Source organism: Meriones unguiculatus, chromosome 16, assembly GCF_030254825.1.
Source record: "Meriones unguiculatus strain TT.TT164.6M chromosome 16, Bangor_MerUng_6.1, whole genome shotgun sequence".
Lineage (NCBI taxonomy): Eukaryota > Metazoa > Chordata > Mammalia > Rodentia > Muridae > Meriones > Meriones unguiculatus.
This window is the reverse complement of record NC_083363.1, coordinates 2,946,065-2,968,098: the sequence shown is the minus strand read 5'-3', so window position 1 is coordinate 2,968,098 and position 22,034 is coordinate 2,946,065. Positions and strand designations below refer to the sequence as shown.

Here is a 22,034-nt window from a genome sequence, read left to right as displayed (position 1 = left end):
TTCTGAGAGCTGAGACTGAGTTAACTTGTCTAATTTTCCAGTTTATCAGTTCCCTCCCCTACACCTGTGGAGACTGATATAAATGATAACACAAGGGTGGAGAAACAGTATCACCAAGTGAGGAGGAAAAACTAAGCAAAATACCTTCAAAAGACAAACACACAAAAAGCAAAAAGATAGACTGGAAGGAAAAGGAAAAAAGAAAGATAGAAAGAAGTTCTACTATTTACCGTTTGTCAACCTATAAGTGCTCATGTGACCATTCTAGGAAAGATTGAATTGGGGTGTGGAAGGAACTCAACCCCTCCCCCTCACACACAGGCATCTGGGAGAATGTACTGTTTGGAAAGAACTAGAAACCGGGGGAGCCGGCCTAGGGTGGGGGAGTCCATGTCTCCCACCAGGTAAAGCAGACTTCCGGTCCTGAAGTGTAAGGCTGACACACTCAGCAGGACAGGAGTCAGTTCCACAAACAGTGGGTGTGGACAGAGACCCCGGCCTGGGAGAGGTCATGGCTGACAGCGGGCTGCAGGCTGAAGGGGCCCCTGTTGTCATGTGGGGACCTTCTCTCCTCCCCTGGAGACAGACTGGGAATTGTCAGGGAGAAGGTGAGCCCTGGAGTCAGTGCAGTCACCGCGGTGGGGGATCAGGAGACCCAGGGACCCCGGTTCCCTCAGAGACAGGGGTGTGACCCAGCGGAGGGTTCTTCTTCCTCAGACTGAGCCCAGCCCTAGGGAGAGGAGGAGATGCCCGCGGCCTGCACCTGTGCGCAGCAGCGTGTCCTTCCCGAGCTCCAGGTATCTGCGGAGCCACTCCACGCACTCGGCCTCCAGGTAAGCCCTGTGTGCCTCTGCAGCACCAGCCTCCTCCAGCTTGCGCTTTGTCATCAGCGCCGCCTTGTCTGCTGCGGTCCAGGACCTCAGGTCTTCATTGAGGGCGATGTGATCATTTCCATCATAGGCCTGCTGATGGTACCCGCGGAGGAGGCGCCCGTCGGGTCCCACGTGACAGCCAAGCATGCACTGGAAGGTGTGAGAGCCTGCGGGACCCCAGGGTCATCCCCATCCATCTGTCCCCACGTGATCACCACATCCCGCCCACCTGTCTCAAGTGATCACACCCGCCTTGCACAACTGTCTCCAACTGATCACCCACTACCCTTGGCCCCGCCCATCTATCCACAGCTGATCACCAAGGACTCGAGGACCCGCCCACCCGCGGTCTCCTCCAAACTGAAATGGAAACCGGTCCTGGGTCTCAGGTCTCCTCCAGAACCTCGGACTTGGGAGCCGGGATGTCTCCGGGCCCGTGTCAGGACGTGCAGGGGTCGTGACCTGTGACCCGGGGTCACTCACCGCCCTCGCTCTGGTTGTAGTAGCCCAGAAGTGTCTTCAGGCTCGCTCGGGCAATCTGCTCGTTGCTCTTGGCTCTCTGTGTCTCCTCCACCCACGGCGCACGCGGCTCCATCCTTGGCGTCTCCGCGTCGCTGTCGAAGCGCACGAACTCCGTGTCGTCCACGTAGCCGACTTCCACGTACCGGGGCTCCCCGAGGCCGGGCCGGGACACGGCGGTTGGAAATACCGCAGCGAGTGTGAGCCTGGGGGCGGCGCGCGGTGAGACCCCGACCTCCTCCCGGGACCCCGGCGGGTGCGCGGGCCAGGAGGGGAGCGGCGCGCGGGGCTCGGGACGCGCGTGGGGACGGCGGAGGGTCCGGGGGTCGCGGACACGCGGCTTCCCCGGGGCCGCCCCGCCCTCCCCGCAGAGCCCGTTTCCCTCCGACCCCGCACTCACCCGCGCGGGTCTGGGTCGGGGCGTCTGAGCCCTGCGGCGCCATCGCCCCCATCTGGATCTGGGCGTCTGAGCCCCGCGGGCTGCGTGGACTTTATAACCGGTGCCGGCGGCGACGCTGATTGGCTCCCCAGGATGTGGCCACCCAATAGGGGAGAGGAGCGACAGCTGGTGATCAGTGTCGGGGCAGTAGAACCTGACATAGGTTAGGAGCAGAAGTGAAACTGTGCTGTGGGACAGAGCTGTGTGTTGTATCATCCTCCTGGGTCTGGAATTGAGAGACCTACGGGCAAATCTTATCACTTCATCTTCTCTCTACTCCTTCCTCCTCCCCTCCCTCAGACTCTGGAGAAAAACCACTCCAGGGAATCCTAGGACAACACACGTGGTGTGTGGCACTCCACACACGTGTCTTTGTGTGTGTGTTTCCCAGACATCTGGCCACAGCACAGATTCGGAGGTCAGAGGACACATTGCAGAACCTGGTTCTCTCCTTCTACTGTCATGTCAGGGATGGAAGTCAGTGGTCGGGGTTGCTGGCAAGTGCTTTTCCCGCTCAGCCTTCATCGAGAGCTCGTAGGTAGGTTTCTTCCTTTAGAGCTGGAGGAGCTGACCCTCAAGCACCAGAGAGCAGTTCTGTGCTTACCTAGCGCACCCACTTGTGTGAGACACTTTAATTACTTAATCACACTAGCGACGAGACTGCCCTCACACTCTGAACTGACAGGTGGGCTGGCAAGATGATGAGGGGAAGTGGATCTCTTAACTGAGTTGGCTCCTGAGTTCCTAGGCCTGTGCAGTGTGGACAGTGTGGACACTGGACAGAGGGTGAGTCTCGTCCCAGGTGGGGAGGCTGGTGGCCAGGGTTTCACTCGCTCCCGGTTTATTGACTTGGACATGTCCGAACTGTAAGAGAAAGCAGAGGTGAGTGGGAGAAGTGTACAGAGAGTCACATGACAGGACCCTGTGTCCCTGTGTGCTCCAACCAGAGCTGGAGAAGCTCCTGTCGCTAAAGATCCACGTGTCCACACGGCCCTGGCACCCTCACCAGAGTCCCGGCTTGTACTGCTCCGCAGATGACTCCCATGACTGTGCAGCTCTTCCTTGGAAAACTCACACTTCTCTTTACCCTGATTAAGCTAAGAGGCAGGAGGTTTTTAGGCAGTTCTGGAGTAAGTACAAACACAAAGGAAGATAGCCAGGCTGTGTAGATGCGTCCACACAACTCTATGAAATGGGTGCAGGCAGGGCTGCTCGGCCGTTTGGAGAGCTGGCTGCTCTGCCGGGCACTCAGGCTTGGTCCCCAGCGGTGGCTCACAACTGCCTGTCACTTCAATGCTCAAGGCTCCAACGTCCTCTTCTGGCCACTCTGGGCTCCGGGCACCATGTGGGGGAAATCTTTAAAAACTGTATAGCTCACCCTGCTGGCTTGTCCTTCCTAGCACTCAGGAAGCCGAGGTTGAACCATCGCTGTGACTTTAAGGCCAGCCTGGTCTACACAGAGATTCCAGAACAGCCTAGGCTACATAGACAGGCCCTAGGCGCTGTCCCACCAAACCCAGAAAAATCTATAACATACTGTACTGGAATCTGATATTTCTATTACTGAGAACTCTCACTATTTGGTCATTTCTGTCCCTCCTGCCCTCCTGCCCTTAGAGAAAATGAAAAGGTGTGACAGTCCTTGAATGGACGCTGGAGTAGGTAGTCCTGAGTGGCTGCAGACAGACCACCTGAAGATCAGCAGCTGGAGACATCAGCCACCTGTCAGCCTGTAGGACAGCGTTCAGTCAGCCTGCCCATACTGGGGTTAGAGGCCTGACCACCACCAGGCTTCTTTGAGTTTACACAATGTGTATGTGTCTCTCTCACCTCTCCACCACCTCCCAGACCCAGCCCGACTTCCCTTTCTGCCCCACTTAATCTTTAAATTTTTTTATGTTTATTAATTACAGTTTATTCACTTTGTATCCCAGCTGTAGCCCCCTTCCTCATACCCTCCCAATCCCACCCTCTCTCCCATGCCTCTCTCCAAGTTCACTGAGAGGGGAGGTCCTCCTCCCCTTCCCTCAGACCCTAGTCTATCAGGTCTCATAAGAATGTGGAAGGCTTCACGAATTTGCGCGTCATCCTTGTGCAGGGTTCATGCTAATCTCTGTATCTTTCCAATTATAGCACATGTGCTGCTGAAGCCAGCGCCCACTTAATCTTTTTTATTATTTTATTTTATTTTACTTTTTTTTTTTTTAAAGAAGAGTCTCACAGCAGATATCCTGGCAGTCTGGCTCTTACAATCTTTTTGACCCCTGAGCCCTCAGAGCAGAGCTGTTCTTTGAACATAGTGGCTGGGGTTGCGCACCCCATGGCCAATTGATCTCCATTCCAACTCTCTGTCCTTCTGTAATGATCCTGGTCAGTGTAAAAAGAAGTTTCTTTGATGAGGGTGAGAGCAATGCTTATCTGTGGAAATAAGAGAAATTTTGTTCTTTGCCTTGGCTCTGCTCTAGCCCTCCCCAGCGGTGGATTTGTGAAGTTTTTGGGCTAGGTTCTGAGCAGACATCAAGGCATTGTAGCACTGGCAACAATGCAGCAAAAGAAGAAACATTTCAAAACCATAGTAAAGTTAAGAGGGCCAGAAAGTCTTGCATCTCTATTGAGGTCAAGGCTAGTGGTGATGGGGGTGCAGGGAGGGGAGAAAGCTGGGTGCCTCTGGCAAGTGAGTCTTGAGATCTCAAATTTAGTCTCTAGAAACAGACTGAAGGAGGGGAGGGGAGGGAAGGGAGAGAGGGAAAAAGTGTGTATTTTCCAAAATAAGGTGAAGATCTGGGAGGGGGGTGCTGAGAGCACTGGACAGCCCCCTCCCCCAGTGTGTCTTCCAGATCTCAGCCTCCTTCAGTACCCTGAACACTGGTCAGAAGGTGAGCTGCTGGGAGCACATGGTTTTATTCCCACTGTACTGGGGAGAGAGAAGCACAGCGCAGTCCTGGCTTTGTGGAAGCCCAGACTTCTTAAAAATGTGTGTCTGTGTTGGGGGAGAGCATTTGCATGTCAAACACTTACTACAGAAATAATAATATTCATGGAATATTATTAATGCCCTGAAGCCACAGATATTCTGCCAGTCACAAGGAGAAAAGAAACCCCCAAAACTGCTGAACAGACACCCCAGGAAAAACAAAACAACCTGCGGAAAACCAACCTTTCAACTTCATGGTTTAGAAAATTCAGAGACTAGATGCAGAATCCAGGGGCCTAAGTTTGATGCATGAGTTTGTCCCGTGGTACCTGCACACAGCTTGAAATCTCCCGTGTGTGTGTGTGTGTGTGTGTGTGTGTGTAACAAACGAAAGAAAAAGAAAGAAAGGAAGGAAAGAAGATAAGAAGAAAGGAAGGAAGGAAGAAAAAGAAAGAAAGGAAGGAAGGAAGGAAGAAAGAAAGAAAGAAAGAAAGAAAGAAAGAAAGAAAGAAAAAGAAAGAAAGAGAGAAAGAAAGCATCCCTGTGCTTAAAGCAAAGAATGGATCCCAAATGTGTTTCCCTGACTTGGTACCTACACTTGGATCTGTCGTTCTCCCTGAACCCTTAGGGCAGGGCAGCCAGGGTTGCCGGGCATGGGTCCCTATTAGGTGTAGGTCCATAGGAGAATCCAGACATGCCTACACATTTCAGCCCTTTGCTGTTTCAAGTCTCACTTCAAAACCTTCTTAACCAGTATCTTGAGGCATGCAGAGTAGCCTCAGGAAGGCCTGATTGTCAGAGGTAAAACATTTTCAAGCCGCAAGCTCGGCTATGTGGTTTTCTTTATAGTCTTTACACATTTCTAGCCATTTCGAAAACAAGATTCATATATGTGGTTTGTGGCTAGTTGTAAAAAAGCATTCACAGTTTCAGTTTGTTATTCGAGTCACGGTGTAGTAAATTCAGACAAAATGCAGAACCTGGCAGGCCGACTTTGGCCATGGCTGTCTCAGCCTACTTGCTGAGGGCCCTGCCACTCCCTTAATGAAGCAGTCAGGCCTCAAGGATGGCTTCCAAGCAAGAGAGGATCAACAGCTTAGTCTCTCAACATCCTGCAGAGGCAGCTAAGAAGAAGATCTAGGGAGCTATGAGTCAGGGTCCCTCCTGCCCTCACAGATTGGCATGCGCTGGTGAACTGTGGCATGCCTGCCCAACTCAGCCCCAGAAGTCCCATTCCTAGGAACCCCTAGCTCAACTCAGTGTGCAATGGACTATCTTTAGTCTCTGCGATTAAATCACAAACCAAAAGAGGAAGTGAGGTTTTCCTAGCAGAAGAGTTGAAAAAGCTTTCTTGTTTTGTGGCAGGCGCTTTCTTTGGGTCAGAGAGTACACCATCCGCTTTTTGACTGAGGAAAATTCATGTGGTTAGCCAAGCCCATCCAATCCATCCTAACAAGGCCTGACATTAGCCACTGACTCACAGTTGCTGACCCCTCACTTCCCTCAGCGCAGCACAGGCGGCTGATCTGCAGGGCACCGGGTCCCTGAATGGAAGGATCTCCTGTTCGCCATGGAGCAGATCTGGGGTCTGTACCAGGTGAGAGCCAAGAGAAGGCAGTTTGGGGAGGGGACAGACCAACCCCCCATGTGGCTGATTGCTCACTATTAAGGGGTTCAGAAGAAGAAAGAAAGGAAGAAAGAAAGAAGGAAGGAAAGAAAGAAAAAAGTAAAGAAGAACGAGACAACAAAACAGAAAGGTTAACACAAGCCAACCCAAGGTTAACTGGACGTTAACGCCAGGTTAAATGCAGACTTAGGACTCTCTGGCCCATGTACCTCGGTCCTGTGCAGGATGAGGCTCCCGTAATTAGCTGTTGGTTCACACCAGGCTCCTGGGTGAGGAACCGGGAAGCTCTGAAGCCGCCAACTATTTGACAATTTAAATAGAAATAGAGGAAGACGCTCCCCTCTGCGCCGCCGGCGGCCTTGCCAACTCGGTCACCCCAACATCTACTCCGTCTGGGAGCTGCTGGCTCAGGCGGAGGAGCCGGTGCTGCACAGCCAGAACCAGGACAGGCTGTGGCTACCAGGGATGAAGCCTGATCCGAGGAGCCCGAGAGACCCGGGAAGCTCCAGAGGAAGAGGAGTCCGCGGGGCAGGGAGGGGCAGGGCCATGGGAAGATGCTCTTAAAAAGCGTCCTCAGGAAGTCGAAAGGAAAAAGGGGAACAGAGCCAGGAGAATGGTGACACCAAGGATGGCGCCGCTTGGTCCAGGCTGTAGCCGGAAACCAGGTCTGAAGCACTGTGCCCCTCTCCGCACACAGGCACAGGACAGCGAGCCTCTGTCCCTTTGCCTTGTTCTCGCACAGCGTCTGCAGTCCGTTCTCCTTCAGCGGCTCCACCAGCTCCTTGGTGACCGCCTTGTCGTCCCTGGCAGCGCGCGGACCCCGCGGGACCACCTAAGCCTGCGGGCAGCTTCGGACCAGGACCTCCCGGAGTCCCCGCCCCGCCGCCCAACCCAGCGCGGCCCTAGGCTCCGGCTCCAGGCGCAGGGCGCCACGGGGCTCGGGGAGGATTGTCCCGCGCTCTGGCCGGGGAGGATTCTCAGCGCTGTGGCCGCTCCCGCGCTCTGGCCGGGGAGGATTCTCAGCTCTGTTTCCGGGGAGGATTCTCAGCGCTGTGGCCGCTCCCACGCTCTGGCCGGGAGGATTCTCAGCGCTGTGGCCGGGGAGGATTGTCCCACGCTCTGGCCTCGGAGGATTCTCAGCTCTGTTTCCGGGGAGGATTCTCAGCGCTGTGGCCGGGCTCTCAAGCATGTTCTCTTCCCTCCCCTACACTAAAGAATTTGATCATTGATAAGGTCACCAACAATTACTTGTATGTCTTCACTACAGTTTACAATAAATTAGTACCTTGATTAAAATTACGATTGTATGATTTTCATCTTTTGTTCCTGTTAAGTTTGAACTTTACAAAGTATAATTTTTCAACTTTTAACTTTATTCAGCTGTTCACTTTACATCTCAATCTTTCCCCGCTCTCCTCCCCTTCTCTCCTCCGGTTCCCACCCTCCCTCCCCCTTCCACCCACCCAAAGTATAATTTTTGAATTGAAGGTTCTTTAGTACCAGGATAAACTTTTTCCTTTTTTTTTTTTTTTTTTTTGAGATCCACTTGCCTCCACCTCTGCTGGGATTAAAGGCGCTCACCACCACTTGTGGCTTAGAAGAAACCTTGAACTGTAAATACAGAACAGAGCCGGGGAACCTCATTTTCCTGAGCCTTGTATAGTATACTTTACTAAACATCACAGGCTTTATTATTATTTCTTCCAATAGATATAGCTTGAAAAATTAGCAAAGTGGTTAGATATAAATTTTTGAGACAGTTTCTGTTAGTGTGCATAAACCATTGCAACGTTAGGAGTTTATAAATGTAAACATTAAACACCCACTGATCCTAAGTCTCATTTTCCATGAGCCTTGCTGATGGTTTTGTCCTCATCTGGTATTTTTCACTCTTAGTGCAAAATCATCATTAAAAAAAAAAAAAAGCCCCCATCCTTACCAACGTAACTTGGAGGCCTCATGTTGCCTCCTTAGTGTAGCGCTGGCTGTTTTGGTTCTCATTCTGTACACCAGGCTGACCTCAAACTCAGAGATCCACTTGCTTCTGCCTGTGGAGTGCTGGATTAAAGCATGTGTTGCCATGCAAGGTTGGTTAGTTTTGTTTGTTTGTTTGTTTTTTGTTGTTGTTTTTTAAAGATACATCTGGGGGGTTATGGCTAGTTGTCAACAGTTTCACTTTGTTCTTCGAGTCATGGTGTAGTAAATTCAGACAAAAATGCAGAACCTGGCAGGCCGACTTTGGCCATGGCAGTCTCAGCCTACTTGCTGAGGGCCCTGCCACTCCCTTAATGAAGCAGTCAGGCCTCAAGGATGGCTTCCAAGCAAGAGAGGATCAACATCCTGCAGAGCTGGCTCTTAAGAAGAGCTAGGGGGAGGTGGGTTACCATGACAGGAGGTCAGGGTCCCTCCTGCCCTCACAGATTGGCATGCCATGGAGAATGGTGGAAAACCTGCCTAACCCAGCACCAGCAATCACAACGCCGAGTCAAGTCCGTGTGCAACCGGAAACAGCCCAAACCACAGAAAATATTGAACTGCTGTGCTGCTGTGCAGGAGGCCCTGTGGTTTCCAACTTCTCAGTGCTGGCCTATCACATCCTACCGTTAAATATGCTAATGAATATCACGTGGTTTGCATGATGTTAAACATTGAATCATGCCTTACAGACCCCTCACTTCCCTCAGCGCAGCACAGGCGGCTGATCTGCAGGGCACCGGGTCCCTGAATGGAAGGATCTCCTGTTCGCCATGGAGCAGAACGTTTTCTACCTGGTAAGCAGATCTGGGGTCTGTACCAGGTGAGAGAGCCAGGAGAAGACAGTTTGGGGAGGGGACAGGCCAACCCCCCCATGTGGCTGATTGCTCACTATTGAGGGGTTCAGGGTGGCATGGAAGGCCTGAGTTGGGACCTGGGAGTGGAAAACCTTTTCCCATGATGGTTTTTTGCTAGCAGAGTTCAAAATATCTGTTCTGTAACCATCTCTGATCACACGGTCAGCTCTCATACCTCAGCCTTTCTCGTCTTAGAGGCTAACCTCACTCCAGGACCCTCGCTCCCGTTACACAGGGCAGCATGGGCACACTGAACAAAGTGGGTGGTCCACCTTTAGCCCTGGCAGAGGCTTTGCAGTGCCTCATCAAGGCCAGCTGCTCAGGGCACCCTATCCCTGCTTGTCTGCTTGCAGCACCTCTCCTTGACTGTCAATTGGAGAGTGCTTTTCTAAAGTCCTCATGGCCTCCATGCAATCCTGATTGAGGGGCCCCTCTAGTAAAGCTGACACCTGCTGCCTCCTTCCCCACACCGGCCTGAGACTTTTCTCAGAGCTTCCCTTTCTGTGCGGCAGGAAATGCTTCCCTACACCGGCTTCTTCTTTCTGCCCTTAGGACATTTCTCCCTCCAGGCTGAGACTCCTTTGGTTCTCCTCCAATCCCAGGCTTTGGAAGACTGCGGCCATAGTGGTCACCACGGGAGTGTTGGGAGCGGCATCTCTCTGGCTGTGCTGGGTATGTCCCCTTCTTAGCTTTTCTGTCACATCTGGTGTGTGTGTGGGGGAATGGAAGAGAACTGGAGCATGCAGAGGGTGTGTGGAGGGGAATGGGCCTACCTTGAAGAATCCTCAGGCAGTTTGTCATAGGAAGTCTTAGAAAGGAGCCCTGACAGAGACAAGAGTGAGACAGGCTGCCCAGTCCCTCTTTCCTCCCCACATTTCTGGAGTCTCAGTGTCAGGGGACTTTTCCTGCCCTGAGTATGGGTGCTCTCTACCCCATGACCCAGGGCGGCATTCTGCAGCTCTGCTATCCACTTCCTGTAGTTTCCTCGTGAAAACCTGCCCTTCTTCATGTATGTTTCTTTCCCCCCACATCCTTGCCAGCACTCCCTTTCTTTGTTATCTCATGTAACTAACAAATGTCCTCACTTACCTCCACCCTCACCCTCTCCTCAGAAGTCCGTGTGAGCCTCTGTGGGAGTTATTCAGTGTCTCTTGAGCCATGCCTACTTCCCCGGCACTCACACACCTCAGTTTTCCCCAATCAGACACAGCATAGGTTTTACAAATTAATTAATCTATTTATTCACTTTACAACTCCCTCCTTTCTTTCCTCCTGGTCCCACCCTTCCCCCCTTCATTGTTCCTCAGAGAAGGGGAGCCCCCTCCCCAGCTCACTAAGTTGCATCAGGAATGAGCGCATCCTCTTCCCCTGGGGCCTGTAGAGGCAGCGCCTCCAGGGGGAAGTGATCAGAAAGGAGGCAACAGAGTCCATGTAACAGACAGTCCCTGCTCTTCCTTGCTAGAGCACCCACATTAAGCCTGAGCTGCCCATTGGCTACATCTGTGTAGGAGGTCTAGGTCCAGTCTATGCATGGTCCGTGGTTGGTGCTTTAGTCTCCCCAGGACTCTCTGAGCTCTGGCTAGGTGGCTTTGTTGGTCTTCTTGTGGAGCTCCTGTCCCCTTCAGGTTCTTCTGTCCTTCCTCCCTCACACCCACCACTATTCCCCAAGACTCCCTGTGCTTTGCCCAATGTATGGGTGTGAGGCTCAGCATCTGTTTGGAACCACTGCTGGGTGCAGCCTCTCAGAGGACAGCTCTGCTAGGCTCCAGTCTGATATGGAGTCCTTTAATTGGCTTGGGAGCTGGAGTTCCATTAATGACCTACAGCAATATTTCCCTGGCCTGAGCCATCTCCTAAACTCCTTTAGTTTTCCTTTTCTACCTTTTGACATTTACAGGGAGTTTACAACCTCTGTGAGTGTCAGTTTGTAATTTTCTAAAATCAACTGTACCGCATGTGTCTGTCTTAGTTTCTTTCTTGTCTCCATGACAAGATACTCTAACAAAAGCAGCATCAGAGAGAAAGTGTGTAGCTGGCTCACAGCTCCTGGGTTGGCCAGGGAGCCAGGAAGCAGCAGCAGCAGCTCACCCACCCTTCGTCCACCAGCAAGCAGAAAGCTCCAGAGGCCAGGCTTGGCTAACACTCTCCCCTCTATGCTGCACGGGACAGCAGCCCATAGTTACTAAATGGCAAAAAGGGTCTTCCAGACTCATAGCCATCAAGAAGATGCCTCCCAGGCTTGCCAGGAAGCAACTTCATCTTAAACTTCCCTGGGGTGAGCCTGTGTGCACTTTCCTAGTACAGTCTGGACTCTGTCACGTTGGAGATCAACACTGACCATCACAATCTCATTGAACCCTGACATGACACAACTATTTCTTCCATCCTTGAAACTCCTGCTAGGTTTTCTGAAAACAGTTTCTGCTTTCCCTGCTGCCTAGGCACCTTGTACCTTGCTGGGCCTGTTTCACTATCACCTCCCCTCCTACCTCTACCCATTTTCCTGATGAGCCTGTTAACCCACATAGGTGATAGCCAACATCCCCACCATTCCCAATCCTTGGTCTTTTTTTTTTTTTTCTGTCTATTCACATGTTTGTAGAAAACTTCTTTCAACTGGTGAAAACAGACAAAGATAACCATGGGAGAAGCAGGTAATGTCCATGCTTTGCAATATTGGAATTTCTTCCTCATTTACAGGGAAGAAATAGGAGCCAGAGATCACCTGGTGAGCAGGAACCCCTGAGCCTCCAGGAGGAGGATCCATGCCAAGGACACAGCAGCCCTCACAATGACCAGGGAGACTAAATCATCCCCGCAGGGTACACAGCACATTGGGAAGACAGTACCAGAGGCTGCAGACTGCTGGGGCCACCGCAACCCTGCAGTGGGTGGTCAGACAGGGTGAGGCCACTTGAAGCAAGACTCTCAGGCGTCAGAGGCCCCAGTTTCCATCCCCAGGCCATGCGTGGATCTACCTGCCTCTGCCTCCCGAGGGCCCGGATTTGAACTGTGCACCATAGAGCCTGGCTTGGAAACACTCATTTCATCAGGACATAAGCACTGTCCTCTACTACATGTCCAGAAGATACTGAACAAGGGCTGGAGGGATGGCTCAGAGGTTAATAGCGCTGACTGCTCTTTCAAAGGTTCTGAGTTCAAACCCCAGCAACCACGTGGTAGTTCGCAGCTATCTATAAGGAGATCTGGTGCCTTCGTGCAGATGTACCTGAGACAGAACATTGTATACATAATAAATAAAGAAATCTTTAAAAAAAAAACTGAACAAATTCCTAAGACATCTGAAGCAGTTGGCAGTTGTCTTTGGGAGGTGAACTGTATGAGGAGGTAAAGGGCTGGAGGGGAGGTGATGGCCAGCAGAGTGGAGGGGAGGAGGGAGAGATGGAAGAGAACTGAGGAAAATGGTTGCAGGGGGCTGACATATTAGCGGTGGCCATGGTGCTGTGACTGTCCTGGAGCACACCCAGTGAACAGACCCCAAGTCAGGAAGCCGGGATGGCTCAGTGGGGAAAGCCTGACCACGTGAGTCCCATCGCTGAGATCCACACGGTGGAAGGGGGAGCTGATCCCCACAGCTGAGGAGCTTACATGACCCATGGCACCCCTCCATGCCAACAAATCAGCAGACATAAAATCGAAGTCTTATGTGAACTTTGCTGCTCTGTGCAGCCTTCCCTGTTTCCCCCAGGGGAGACGGGTCAGCATCAGGTCTACTGCACCAGCACCAACAAAGGAGGACAGCTGGTATGGCCCAGGGCGCACACCAGGCTGCGGGTTCTGTATCCCCAGGTTGGGGGTCAAGACACTTTGTCGCCAGCTGTGTTTCTCAGTGTTCAGAGGTGTGGAGGGCTAACGGTGTGAGAGCCCAGGACACAGCTAACATCTGTCTCTAGCAGCGTGTGGTGAGTACCAAGTGTCTTCACTTTCAGGCGATGAACCGACATTTGCCCCACCTCTCCATTCAAACAGAACTGACACCAATTAAAGAAAGAGGACTTTTCCCTTAAAAAATAGACTGCTTAACTGCCTTATGCCCACTGACCCCCAACACATCAATTTCTCCCTGTCCCCCTACCTGGACACTGGGTTTCTCTGTGTAGCCTTGGCTGTTCTGGACTTGATTTGTAGCGGAGGCTGGCCTCGAACTCACAGCTATTCCCCTGCATCTGCCTCCCAGAATGCTGGGATTATTTAATCACGTGCCACCATGCTTGGCTACACTTCAATTTATTTACTAGAAGAAATTAATTCATTTGGGAAATGTTTAGTTGTGGGTAAAACCTGCTTAGGAACTCTCAGTTGAAGCTTCAGAGACTAAGACAGACAAACAGAAACAAGTTAGAAGCAGGGTGGCCCCCACACATTCAAGGGGCAGCCCTGTGTTAGGGTTCTCTAGAGGAACAGAACTTATAGAATGAATCTATATATAGATATGGACAGGCAGACAGACAGATAGAAAGGTGATTTATTACAATGACTTACAGACTGTGGTCCAGCTGATCCAACAATGGCTGCCTACCAAGGGAAGGTCCAAGAATCCAAGGGTTGTTCAGCCCGTGAGGCTGATGTCTCAGTTGGTCTTCAGCACACGTCAGTCCTGAAGAAGCAGGCTCTAGTGCCAGTGAAGGAATGGACTTGCTGGAGTCAGAACATGCAGGAGAAGAGAGAGCCAGCTCCCTCCTCCACCCTGCTGCTGGTGATCACGGCGGGGTCTGCGCTCCTCCAGGGGATGCGCGATTTCTCTTGTTGACACAAACCCAGTTGTTTTGTGTCTCTGTTTGTGCCCACAGGTGTGCACACACACAGCTTTTCAAATATGAGAGAGGTTCTGGTGAGCCAAGAACAAATGGTGATATGTTTACACAAACTTGAGACAGGAGATCCTTAGAATAAGCATCACAATGCAATGTTCGGATTTAAAACAGATAGTGGGGTAGAGAAAGCAGTATTTGAATGGACAAGGGTAAATTGTATACATTCCACAAGAAAATTATACCAACATTTCCCCCTTTAAGTCCAATAAAAGGCTCCTTTTCTTTCAATACAATAATAATTATAAAGTTTATGAAAACTATTAGGTAAGATTTACATGTGCAATGGCCAGTCCATGTGCATTTGTAAATTTAGGAGAAAATATTTGATTATCTATCCTATCTTGTCAAGTTTAGAGTTCTATACCTAAATTAACTTTTATCCTTATTGGTATTACCTATATGAAAACATTTTCTTAAATTCTAAACAACTTAAGCTTAATTGTGGAACTGTAACTATTTGGTCTTCAACCCCACCAGAGACTTGATAAGAAATAAAATTAGTTACTGGAGTAAATGGGAAGTGCATGTTAGCAGCTTCCAAAAGATAAAAAATTGACAGAGACAGTTTGCTCCCATAACCTTGAAAGTAACCTTGAATTTGTATCAATATACTAAAGCTTATACCAGTGTATCAATATACAAAATCCTATACCAGAGTTAAAAATAACCTTATTTGAGAATAACAAATAAAACCTTAAGTTGAATAGATTCAATAAGCTACCTTTTGTCTCATTATTCCTATAAGATGTCCCTGTATTTCCTTTTCTTTCTTTTCAACCCCTTTCTCCTTGTCTAAGAAAGAAAAAGAAAAGAAAAAGGAAAAGAGAAAAATCCCTGAGTCTAACCTTGTTTGCTCTCTGAATAAGATCATTAGTAATTTATAACCATTTCCCAATGACAATAAACATAGCCACAGAAAACAACCAAAAACCTACCCAACCCCCATTAAGGAAATTTGGATGTCGTTCTCATGGATTTCTTCTAGCTGACATTTTGGACACCCAGAAATCCTGTTAGGGGGGCCCAAAGAAAATTGGGAAAAAATGGTTAATTAAGCAAGCATTAACATTTGTGGTCCAGTCTTTGAATGTTGAGAAATTTCAGGCTTAATAAAAGTCCTGTTTGGAACAGTGTAAAATGCTGGAGCAATTGAGATTAGTAGCTTTCTTCAAAGCTCTCTTGGGAGCAGGCTTTGATGAGAAACAGCAATTGAAGCAGTTAAGGCAGGAACAAGCAGAATGCTGGAACATGCAAGATGCTGGAACAGATGTGTCAATGTCTCAGCATGCTGGAAGGAGGATTCTGTCAGGTTTGATCCAGCATCTCTGGTGTCTAGTTCTTTTGTTCTTCAAACATATAATTTCTTACAAGCATTATAGAGTTCTAAAATGATAAATGTATGACATGTTCAGGATGAAACTAAACTGTAAATCAAGTTTATCTATGCCAATTAAAAGAGTGACATAATAAAATTTGAGGATGTTATAGCCAAGGATTTATTGGCCATGTATTTGTTAGAGTTCTGGCTAAAGACATTTTTTATGTCTCAGTCAGTTTCAGAGTTGTTCCCATGTGAAGGGATTATCAATTTATGTTACCTGTTCTGTTTGGTCTTGTGATTTCTCTCTTTTTGTGTGTGGCCAAGGTGTTCAGGTGGTCTTCCTCAGTCATATCTGATTTTTATTAGTTTTGAAGGAACCCACAATTTCTCTTCACCTGTATGAACATATGCAAAACCTCTTCCCCAGTGTAACGCATTCCCTGCTCTCCATTGTGAAGTTAGGGTATCTTTGAAATATATAGGCTGAAATAACTCAGCAGTTTTTTCTATAACCCAGTGTCTCTCCACAGCTGTTGTTTGTTGTTCATTAACATTTAGGAAATTTAAGGTCAATAAAGCATTATGTAATCTATCTCTGGGGGTCTTTGATACTCCTCTCTGTTTGTTAAGCTTGTCCCTTAAAGTATGTTTGGATCTTTCAATGACCAATAGGATTGTGAGGTATACCTGTGACATGCTTTATCTTATAAGATGTAAAAAATCCTTCCATTTTATTAGAGACACATGCTGTAGCATTATCAGTCTTAATTTGTTTAGGAATACCCAGAACTGCCATCACTTCTAACAAATGTGTAATAACTGAATCAGCCTTTTCAGAACTTCAGGCTGTTGCCCGTTGAGACCCTGAATATGTGTCTATATTATGGTGCACATATTTCAGTTTACCAACCTCTGTAAAATAAAGCACATCCATTTGCCAAATTTCATTTCTTTGGTTACCTTTAGGGTTACTTCCTGCAGGTAGTGGAGTTTGGCTATATAAAGAACAAGTGGGACATTTTCTCACAATTTCTTTGGCTTGTTGCCAAGTGATAGAAAACTCTCTTTTTAAACCGTTGCTGTTAACATGGTGTTTTTCATGAAATTCTGAGGCCTCTAACATGCTTCCTATCAGTAGCTGATCAATTTGCTCATTGCCTTGTGCTAGAGGGCCTGGTAGACCCATATGAGTGTCTGATGTGTGTTATATACGATGGATTATTTCTATTTCTGATTACTTGTTCTAATTGAAGAAACAGTGAAGTTAAGTCTGAATTTTCCTAACTTAGATCAGCAGTTTCTATATGCACAACAACTCTTTCTGCATATTGAGAATCAGTGATTATATTAAGAGATTCTTGGAAATCTGATGACACCAAGAGAATTGCATATAATTCTGATTTTTTTGAACTGAATCATAAGGACTTTCCATCACTTGACTCACATTTTCTGACTTATATCTGCCCTTTTTGATTTACTGGCATCCGTATAAAATGTGGGAGCTCCAGAAATTGGAGTTCATTATATTATATGAGGGAGAATCCAATTGGTTCTTTTTATAAACTGAAGTCGCCTGCTTTTTGGGTATCTGTTGTTGATTTCTCCAAAAAATTTGCAGCAAGCTCTTTGCCAGTATTCGTTGTCTGCCCATAATGACACAATCTCAGCATTTGGTAAAGGGCACCACAATTTCACCTGCATCTATTCCAGCCAGTTGATGAAGTCTCATTTTTCCTTTTAGGATCAATTCAGAAACCTTTTCTATATAGGTTTTTAATTTTTTAGTTTGTTTGTGTGCCAAAAATATCCATTCTAAGACAAAGTCCTCCCTCTGCATAAGAACTCTTGTAAGAGAATGAATGGAAGGCAAGATAACCAAAATACAGGCATCTTTGGATCAATAGGGTCTATATATGCATCTTGTAATTTCTATCTATCTGAGCCAATTCCTTTTTAGCTTCAGTTAATAATGTTCTTGGACTATTGAAGTCCTTATCACCCTGTAAGAAATAAGTTACTTAGCTCTTGAGTAGCTAAGCCAAAGGTAGACCATAGCAGGTTAATATCTCCCTGCAATTTTTGAAAATCATTAAAAGTTCTTTATTGGTTTTTTCCTAATTTGTACTTTTTGCGGTCGAATTTTCTGTAGACCTATTTTGTATCCTAGGTAATTAATAGAATCTCCCCTTTGTATTTTTTTGGGAGCAATCTGTAATCCCCAGCAGACAAAGTTCTATTTATTTCATCAAATTTTTTTCTAATGTTTTTGTACCAGAATCAGCACATAAGATATCATCCATATAGTGGCAAATTATGGATTGAGGAAATTGCTTACGAACTATCTCCAATGGCTGTTGTACAAAATATTGGCATGAAGTAGGACTGTTTAACATCCTCTGTGGTGAGACCCTCCAGTGATATCTCTTTATTGGACAGCTTCTGTTCAAAGTGGGTACTGAGAAAGCAAACCTTTCCCTATCATGTTCGTGTAAAGGAACTGTGAAAAAGCAATCTTTAAATCAGTCACTATAACAGGCCATTCCTTAGCCAACAAGGAAGGCAATGGGATTCTGGATTGTAACAATCCTATTGACTGAATAATTTTGTTAATTGCTCTGAGTTCTGCTAACATCCTCCTTTTGCCAGATTTCTTTTTAATGACAAATACCGAAGAATTCCCAGGGCTGTTGGACTCCTCTCTATGTTGAGCTTCCAGCTGCTCCAGGACTAGCTGTTCTAGTGCCAGTAATTTTTCTTCACTCATTGACCATTGTTCAATCCAAATAGGTTGGTCGGCCAGCCACCTTAGTGGTAAGGCTGTGGGGTTTTATCAACAGTGTCTTCCCAATGTGAAGTTGAAAAGATGGCCTCTGCTGTATTTTGTTTATGGACAGCCTGGAGAGTTTGTAGCTGTCTTTGATGGCATTTTAAAATAATTTTGACTTCTTTGTCAGGAATATTACCTGTTTTTTGGCTTGCCTCTGAAATTGGGGGGAGGTTAATCTGGGTTTTCCATTGTTTTAACAGATCTCTTACCATAATTTTATCGATATCTCAGCCACATATGGCCTTAATTTTCCTCTTTGACCTTCTGGTCCTGTGCATTTAAGCCACCTGACACTTTGTTTAACTTTAGATAAAGTTCCAACTCCTTGGGATTGGATATCTACCTCGTGAAGTGGCCAATTTGGAGGCAAGGATTTAGGAGTGATAACTGTGACATCAGCCCCAGTATCCACCATGCCTTCAATTTCAATAGTATTTAAAATTATCTTTAACTTCGGCCTTTGATAATTTATAGAGGTTTGCCAATATATTTGGGTTTTGTTCTCTTCTGGTTTTTTGATTTATCTATAGAACCTGCTCTGGCCTCACTGTCTAATTTTGTAATGTTTATTCCCAGAGCAGTCGTGTTTAACTTTCTTGTGGAGGAGTATCCCTGTCCTGTACTGGGGCCTGCGAGAGACCTACTTGGCTGTTTTTGAGAAAGGATTACTGTTATTAATTATAAAGAAGAAGAGGGGGCCAACCCTCTGTGAGAGATTTATTGGGAGGGTAAGGAGGGAGTGGGTAGCAGGGCATGGTGGGGAGAAAGAAAGGAAAAAAGAGGGATGGGGCACGAGAGAGAGAGAGAGAGAGAGAGAGAGAGAGAGAGGAAAGTAAGAGAGAGTAAGGGAGGGACCACGTGTCGGTATCAGCCTTTTAAGGGGGCATGATAACCACGCCTTCCAGGTGTGGTCACCTGGCTGGCTGTCGACACATGATGACATCATAGGCTGCCGGGTAACTAAGAAGCAGGTTTTGTTCCCAAATACTAACATTCCTCCCTTTTTCTATAATTAAAAATGAGGAGGGTGGGCTGCTTTTCATAAGGTAAGTTAAAGTATATAAATTTAGGCTCATTGGAAGCAGCTCTTGGTTGTCATGCAAGAGGTTGAGAGAGAGAAGAATTATAGCAACAAAATGGTCAGATTGCAAGGTCAAGAGTAAGGGAAGCCTCTGCCCTGGAAAATTTAGGGTAGAGTGTTGTCAGTAGAGAGTTGCCAGCCACGCAAGGCAGCAGGTAGAGGATGGGGAACACTGGGAGAACCTGGAGCCGCCTGTCCTGGTCCTGAAGCACACCATTTCAGCCTTTTGTTAACAACAAGTTAATAACGGGCATAGATTCTCTTCTGGCTACTTCCTGCTGACACTGGGGGTGATGTAGGGAAGTCAAAAGGCTGAAGTGTTGGCCAAGTCCAGGAAGAATAGGCTGCTTTGATGCTTTCCCAGGACTGTGAGAACACCCATGGCTGGGAGGGAAGGTGCAGGTCCAGCTTGTTGGAAGTCTGTGAGGTCAGAGCTGAACACCTACAGCTTGTTGGAAGTCCGTGAGGTCAGAGTTGAACACCTGTAGCTGTTTTGGTGCTGTTGTGGCTATAGGAAACATCTGTGTCTGGCAGGACACTGAAACACATATAGGCAAAAGCTAAAGTTGAGTAGGGAGATAATCCTGTAGGTGAAAGGTTTGGATGGATGAGGCTTGTGCATGGGAACCTCTGTCTACCTGGGGGGACCTTTATTTACTGGCAATATTTAAAGAAGGCTTTGTTTTTGATCTGTTATTGAGGTGAGGTTTGGTTACAGAAGCGTGTAAACTTAGAGGCCCTCGTGCCAGTTGGCACTAGGTGTAGAAACCTGAAATTCTCCAGAGGAGATCCTATCTGGAGCGCGGGCGTCTGGGCGTCTCCCATTGGGGGCAGAGAAGTCAAGACCTTCCAAGGCGCACCAAGGGAAGGTGTAACTCTGAGCGAGGGTCCTGCCTGGTCAATAGCTCCTCAGCTTTTGGCCAGAGACCGGGGCTCGGTGCCCAGTGGCAAGGCCGAGATCACATGGCTGCCTAGCGCTAGCTCTTCCCACGAGCGAGCGAGGGGGAGAAGGAACCGTATGTGAGAGGGGGCGTACTGCCCAAGGGAGAGTGAGGCCCTAAAATGGAGGTCAGCATAGAGGGTCAAACCTAGACAGTTAAAGCTACAGCTGGGGGGGGTCCCTCCATCTCAAAAGATAGCAGGAAGTTGCCGGAGCTCTGCGGTCAAGCTTCCCCTACCAAGAGAGGCATTTATGCTGAGAAAATGGGGTGAACTCACCAATCCAGCAGTGGTTGCATGTAGTAAATAGAAGTCTGGTAGCCAGGAAAGGAAATCCCAAACCAGGAAAGGGGAGGAGTCCCACCTTTTGAGATAGGCAATAAGTGCAGTTATTATCTGGAGTCTAATTGACCAGAGAGGTAGATTTAGGTGGACTTTCTGCAGCTTACAAGAATTACTTTTAAGTTTTAAGAAGGAGATACAACTTTAGACATGTTAGTATCACAATTGTACTCTGCATTGAGAAAAAGGCAGTAGACATACATATTTGTGTTAACAGCATAAGTATTTTTTAAGGTGAGCTCTGAAAAGGCAGAAGCCTTTTATGAAGTAAAAGGGAAACTCACTTGATCTTAACTTTTAGGATAAGCATACACATTGTGGAGGCTTGCAGTCTTGAGCTTAGGACCATAATAGTGGTATAGTGGAATGTTTTTGTATCAGAGTCAGATTAATAACCTATTTAAGATACCTTAAATCACCTTAGATCTTGTAACCTTTATAACTTGCATTTACCGACCTTAAAACATTTTTTAAGACTCTCATGTATAACTTGCGTTTACCAACCTTAAGACACATTTTTAGACTCTCAAACGTGTATAGCTTACGTTTATCAACCTTAAGACATCTCTCAAATATGTCTTTTGAGAGGGACCTTTGTATTTAGTTATTTGCCATGAGACATGGTTGAGACTGCTATGAACATTTATTGTCCTTTAGCTAAAGGGATGGTAAAAGGTTTCATTTAGGCCTGTTTCTTGAGTCTGGACTGTGTCTAGGCCTGAAAATAGCAGCTCTAGGACTTAGGCTTAAGGCCTGGTCTCCTGCATATGGAGAGAGCTGGGAAGGCACCTGAAGTCCCCCAACACAGAGGTTGGCAATATGTCAGTGGGACCTCATTCTGAGGTCAAAAACAGACCTGTGCGAGAGCTGTGGAGGTTGCTGTGTCAAGGAGCCATTCGTCCTCTGCCAGGCCAACGAGCTAGAAGGCTGGAAGTGTCTGTAGCTCTTGTGCTGGTTGAACCTCCATGGCTGGGCACAGAGGACAAGCCTGCTTGGGAGCATTTTGACTTCCAGAGGCCAGTTTGCCAGCAGCCAGCTTTGGCATGTTGCAGCAGCAGGACCAGCATCCACTTTGGCTGCATTTGAACACATCATCTGGCAGAGCGGGCTTTTGACTATGCAAACTTGCGGGAACACCAACAGCTTCTGGACGCAGCTAGGTCTAGGTTTAGAGCCCTTCGGGATGGCTCAATTTTTACCAACTCCTATGTGGAGACTCAATGACCATCCTCAGCTGTTTATTAAAAATTGCAGTGAGACCATGTTTGCATCTGCGGGACTATAAATCTGTATGAAATTATTATTAACCTTTTTTGTTAACCAGTAAATATCAACCAGACTTTAGGTTTTGTCCTTGCTAAGTTAGAACCTTAAAAGTCATGAATATAATTTATTAAAGTGAGAGCATAAGAATTTTTGTCTGATTTAATATATAAAAGTTTATAGCTTATAATAGTCTAAGGCTATACTACAGATTAATAACATCA

The 22,034-nt window shown here is 47.5% G+C and overlaps 2 protein-coding genes and 1 non-coding gene across 5 annotated transcripts in view; 1 reads left to right on the top strand and 2 right to left on the bottom strand.

Annotated features, from left to right (window-relative positions):
- Rxrb (retinoid X receptor beta) overlaps positions 1-22,034 on the top strand; it is a 150,255-nt gene that overhangs the window by 40,470 nt on the left and 87,751 nt on the right. The gene's annotated exons all lie outside the window — the stretch shown is intronic.
- Positions 1-22,034, bottom strand: part of LOC110543428 (RT1 class I histocompatibility antigen, AA alpha chain-like) — an 87,287-nt gene that overhangs the window by 2,482 nt on the left and 62,771 nt on the right. For 2 of the 3 annotated variants that reach the window (XM_060369104.1, XM_060369108.1), the window contains exons 1-3: positions 1,792-2,006; positions 1,356-1,597; positions 764-1,039 (exon numbers count right to left, since the gene is read on the bottom strand). The exons of the other annotated variant lie outside the window; for it this stretch is intronic. In XM_060369104.1, coding sequence (XP_060225087.1) covers positions 764-1,039; positions 1,356-1,597; positions 1,792-1,991 — 718 coding nt within the window. In that variant the 5' untranslated portion in view covers positions 1,992-2,006. Of the gene's footprint in view, positions 1-763; positions 1,040-1,355; positions 1,598-1,791; positions 2,007-22,034 lie in introns of those variants that run through there. 3 annotated transcript variants of the gene reach the window in all.
- LOC132648432 (U6 spliceosomal RNA) lies at positions 3,884-3,987 on the bottom strand. Its single transcript, XR_009586834.1, has one exon. It is a non-coding gene; the product is annotated as a U6 spliceosomal RNA (small nuclear RNA).